The following is a 5,430-nucleotide window of genomic DNA, read 5'->3' as shown; positions in this document are numbered from 1 at the left end:
CCGGTAAGCCAGCATCGTTTGCTGTGAAAGCATATAACTCTGTCCACGCAGAATTAAATCCTCTGTGTTCCTCCGATACTTTTTATTTTCTTTGATCAGCGAGCCGGGGGTCAGGTTATTCACCTGCAAGAAAAAGGCGCTGGCGCGGGACCGTAGCAGGATATGACGCATATTTTAGATTTTTTCTTGTATGTGTCACACTATCACCTCAAAATACAAGATACGAAACATTTTCAACCCAGCAACAAAATATAGATATTCCTACAAATATTTTCATTTTATTTTCTTCTTATCTTTGTCCAAGCTCAAGGTAAGAGCCGCGGGTTGCAGACCCCTGGTATAACCAAATGGCCTCTCTAAAATATAAGTGATCTAATTATTTTAGGAAACTTCTGGAATATAATAATAATACATGTTATTTATAGAGTGCTGAGAGGTACTCAAAGACACTTTACAGATATTACAATTAAACATGTTTTTTTAGAAACAATGCACCTAAAATATAAAACACACAAGGTTATTAACATGTTTAAAGATATTCTGAAGAGTTGAGATTTAAATGAAGATGGATTGGTGCATTGTTCTTACAAAGAATGTATCTTGTCAAATTTTATATGGAAACACAACATTAAATCTTTTTTTTTTCTGTAATGATTTGGTTTTAAAGTTAGGAATAAATATGACAGTAACACATGTTCTCCTCCTCCCCAGGGCGATGTGGTACGGTTATTTCATGCCGAGCAGGAGAAATTCCTCACCTGTGATGATCACAGAAAAAAACAATATGTTTTTCTCCGCACTACTGGGCGACAGTCAGCTACCTCAGCAACAAGCAGTAAAGCCCTATGGGAGATAGAGGTGAGGAAGAATATTTTTAAAGTTGATTTTGCCAATGGTGGTATGTATATACTGTGTGGTGAGGAAATTCAAAATGCTTTGTGTGCCAGGGGTTAACATAAAATAAGCATCTGTCCACCACATCTTTTATATAAATTGCATGCATTGGTTTAATATTGGACTGCTCTGTGCTTCGGTGTCAGGTTGTGCAGCATGATCCCTGCAGAGGGGGGGCCGGCTACTGGAACAGCCTGTTCAGGTTCAAACACCTGGCCACCGGACACTACCTGGCTGCAGAGGTGAGAGAAGCACAGACACTTTTTAACTCATTACAACAAGCCAACCTCAAACACTGTCAATATATTTTATGGATTTTTTTTGCGCTGTTTGAAGGTATTAACATTGCTCAAATTATATTGTAACTTGACTGTAAAGCGGCCTGTAAGACCAGGGAAACATACATTGAAGTTACATTTTGAATTGACAATAAAATAAGGAGGTATTCTAGGTTGGGAACTGCTCTGTGTTTTTGCAGGTGAATCCAGATTATGAAGAGGAGTGCCTGGAGTCCCGCTCCTCAGTAAGTGGGAAATATGAATATTGTAAAGTTACTTTAGTAGAATACATTTCCTGCTGGAGACTACTGCATGTCTTTTTGCAGCCTGTGGTTGTATTATACCTCAGTCACCGGCAGATGGCAGCCTTTCACCATGACTGCTTGCTTCTGCTTGGTGCTTCAGTTCTTTGCCACAGCTGCTCACATCTGCTCACATCTGCTCAAAGTTGCTCTGCTCCTGAGGGTTATTCCCTCATTATAACATTTAAAAACAAAAACAAAAACATTAAAACTTAACTTTGAGTATGGGTTGGGTCTCTTTCAAAAGCAAATAGCTCCCAAAGGATACTATTTGTATTTGAGCTGAGCCTAAAGCAGGACTCAACTAAGTAAACCAGAATAGACAACCTAACTCTCATACATCTACAAGCCACAACAAATATTTTGCAGTGTTCAAATATTGAATTCTGGAATCTGGAAATGAATTAAAGGCGTTTAGATCATCATTTTCTGGCAACCATTTTTGGCTTAGAGAATGATTTGATCAAATAGAAATGTCATGTGTTCTTTTGAGAAACGGGTTCATTGGAAATCCTTCAAATCTTTTTAATGTTTAACGCTGTCACTGATTAACTCTTAAGAATCCTGATACAAGTGTGCCAGATGATATCAGTTGCTGAAAATGAAAATCTCTGTCGTTTTAAAACTATTTTTTGTTATACCAGCTATTTCTGATCATGCTCTGTTTTGATCTTCCCTCCAGTTGGACTTGGAGCAGGAAGCGTTACGGGCTCGATTGAGAAATGTCCAGGACAAAGTTATGTACACCCTGGTGTCTGTGCCCGATGGAAATGACATCTCCTCCATATTTGAGCTTGACCCTACCACCCTGAGAGGGGGGGACTCACTGGTACCAAGGTAGGAAGGCCGTAACAGTAAAGAAGTGTTTTTTTACCTGCTCAGACCTTTGTTACAGAGAAGAGCACGGTCCATCCCTGTTGTGTCACTCTTTCCACTGAAACCCAAACAGCAGCTACATTATAGACTTCCATTGTACAGTTAGTCAGCTTAACCCTTAGATGCACGAGTGACTGGACCCTACACTCTTCCATAAGTGGGTCAAAAAGGACCCGTATTAGAATAATATGTGTTTTTAAGCCATTTTTGTCCTGTTGGTTAAGTAAAATCACTTGTATAATATTTAGTATTATATTTTGGTTCACACTAGAAATATTTTACATTTAATTTGTCACTATTTATAATTTTAGACATTTTTTTACATTTTGAAAAAAACGAAATTCCATAGAAAATGCATGCAGGTCATTTTTGACCCATTTATGGAAGCTTGGGGTAATAATACAAAAACTAACATTTCTTAAAATTAAAATAAAAAATTTGAATGGCATGATATCCAAAACATGTTTTTTGAGGAATAGCTGGAATATGAGATGATAAAAAAAATGTAATTACAAAGCTACTTCAAGAAAGCCACCTCACCGGGTCAAAAAAGACCCACTTATGCATCTAAGGGTTAATATGTTTGCAATAAAACCTGTAGTGTGTGTGTGTGTGTGTGTGTGTGTGTGTGTGTGTGTGTGTGTGTGTGTGTGTGTGTGTGTGTGTGTGTGTGTGTGTGTGTGTGTGTGTGTGTGTGTGTGTAAAAAAGTGTATGACGTACTGTTCTGTAATTCTTCTTCATAGGGCTTACACAGAAACCGATTTCCAGAATAATGAATTGCAGCAAATAGATTGCTGGCAGGATCTTGGCTTGTGCTTGAGCAGATGTGTTTGTGCTTGTTTGCGGGGAAGATAAACGTATTTCGCATCAGTGACAAATTATGTTGAACAATGTGTTTCTTTGACATATTACTGGAAATAATTTCCTTTGAATTTCACTGGAATAGTTGTAAGGCCGGTGATTATCCTCTTAAGTTGGGTTGAATTAGGCTTGTGCACTCCCTGATAGACTGATCTAGTTCTACTCTGTCTTTAGGAATGCACTACAGGTATATTCCAATTAGTACTTATTGCTCTCACAGATAATATTGTAACCTATCGTAGTCTCTCTTCTAATAAATGAAAGCCATACATGTTTGGTCTTTTAAGTTAAAGATAAACCTGATAAATTGAAGAGCCTAACAATAGTGAGAGAGTACTTTATCAAGTTTTCATGCACATTTGACCATTGTAGAAGACACTATTTATTTATATATTTTTTAACAAGGTGCCCATGAGACCTCACCATTTGTTGCTCTTTATTCGATCTGTATGTGTCTTCTCCAAAGACTGAGACACCTCGTTGAGAATACTGCTATGTGTTCCTTGTGTGTTACTTATTGTGAACACTACCTTATCAAGGGTCAGTATGTAGTGTCTAGGATTTGTGCTACAAAACAATTGGAAATCATCAATCAATAATATAAGAAATGTGTTTTCAGGAACTCCTACGTGCGCCTCAGGCACCTTTGCACAAACACATGGGTTCACAGCACCAACCAACCAATTGACAAGGAGGAGGAAAAGCCTGTCATGCTGCGTGTGAGTGACAGCTCATTTGCACTAATATGCAACAGTATATCTCTAATAAACTGCAGTCAGCCTGACTGTATAGTGCTGAGGTGAGACCCTGTCTGGGTTAATGAGATTGATAAGTCATCAAGTGGGCATCAATAATGCACGTCAGCTCTTTCCCTGTTGTGTAGTTATGGGAGTGTTTTGGAATTCGATTTTTAATACAAGTTCATTTTTTGTGATGGCAGTTTTAATTATGGGTTTACTTTCTACAGTATTTGGGAAATACATTTTGAATATACTGTATCCCTGATTGAAGATAAAATTGTGCATTACTTTTCTTATTTAAGATCGGCACTTCTTCACTGAAAGAGGACAAAGAGGCTTTTGCCATTGTGCCCGTCTCCCCCGCTGAAGTGAGAGATCTTGACTTTGCCAACGATGCCAGTAAAGTGCTGGCCTCTATCGCAGGAAAGCTGGAGAAGGGAACCATCACACAGAATGAGAGGAGGTAAAAAAGCAAAGTGGTGTCACATTGTCAATTTCTAACAGAAAACTGAAAAGGGAAGTGTGTGTTTTCACCTTGTTCCCCTCTTTTCTATGTTTATTCAGAGCGGTTACCAAGCTCCTGGAGGATCTGGTGTTCTTTGTTGTCGATATTCCCAACAACGGACAGGATGTTCTCGAGATAATGGTCAACAAACCCAACAGGGAGCGACAGAAACTCATGAGGGAACAGAATATTCTCAAACAGGTAATGCAGTAGGATGGTTAATGTAATATTTGAAACTCTTTAAAGATTAAGGACATTTTAATTTGCAGATTTAACATCATACCCGCTTACCTACTACCTACTACCTTCCATCTGTATCAGCATGTTCTCCTTTCTCTAACTTCAGTGTGATTACAACCTTATCCCTGTAGATCTTCAAGCTGCTGCAGGCTCCATTCACAGACAGTGGAGACGGGCCCATGCTGCGCCTGGAGGAGCTGGCGGACCAGCGCCACGCTCCCTTCAGACACATCTGCCGCCTGTGTTATCGAGTTCTGCGTCATTCTCAGCAGGACTATCGCAAGAACCAGGTGAAGTTTGTCCGACCTCAGATCCTGCTTTATGGGCAGCGGAACTAAATAACATGTTTTTATGAGCCGCCGTAGTTTGTGTAAAGGTACATTGCAAACTACCTTGATGATAGCAAGTGAAGAGGGCCTTTGCTCTGTAGCAGCTGTTATATGATGACATGTAACTAAATCTCATATGTATTTCGCAAGGCTCACCAACTTAGCAACTTTATTAAACGCGACCTATTGTGCAAAATCCACTTTTTCATGTCTTTTATACATACATATGTGTCCCCTCTGTGAACGTTTCAGGAACAAAGACCCCCTCTCTTTTTGTGCTGATCCATTTATATGCAATCCTGTCTGAAAATGAGCTGATCAGATTTTGGCCACTTTATGATGTCATAATGTTTTTGGGCTTGTGTAACCATTAGCCAATCACCAACCAAGGTACCCCCCCCCCC

The 5,430-nt window shown here is 39.3% G+C and overlaps 1 protein-coding gene across 1 annotated transcript in view; it reads left to right on the top strand.

Moving 5' to 3' along the window:
* LOC104955082 (inositol 1,4,5-trisphosphate receptor type 1) overlaps window positions 1-5,430 on the top strand; it is a 77,495-nt gene that overhangs the window by 23,946 nt on the left and 48,119 nt on the right. Inside the window, exons 9-16 of the mRNA XM_010782314.1 lie at window positions 712-858; window positions 1,041-1,136; window positions 1,373-1,417; window positions 2,157-2,311; window positions 3,832-3,931; window positions 4,255-4,415; window positions 4,517-4,658; window positions 4,829-4,987. Coding sequence (XP_010780616.1) covers window positions 712-858; window positions 1,041-1,136; window positions 1,373-1,417; window positions 2,157-2,311; window positions 3,832-3,931; window positions 4,255-4,415; window positions 4,517-4,658; window positions 4,829-4,987 — 1,005 coding nt within the window. The remainder of the gene's footprint in view (window positions 1-711; window positions 859-1,040; window positions 1,137-1,372; window positions 1,418-2,156; window positions 2,312-3,831; window positions 3,932-4,254; window positions 4,416-4,516; window positions 4,659-4,828; window positions 4,988-5,430) is intronic.

This window comes from Notothenia coriiceps, unplaced genomic scaffold (assembly GCF_000735185.1).
Source record: "Notothenia coriiceps isolate Sejong01 unplaced genomic scaffold, NC01 NC01_scaffold00000496, whole genome shotgun sequence".
Classification (NCBI taxonomy): Eukaryota; Metazoa; Chordata; class Actinopteri; order Perciformes; family Nototheniidae; genus Notothenia; species Notothenia coriiceps.
Note: the sequence above shows the minus strand (reverse complement) of the source record. Positions and strands in the feature narration are given on the sequence as shown.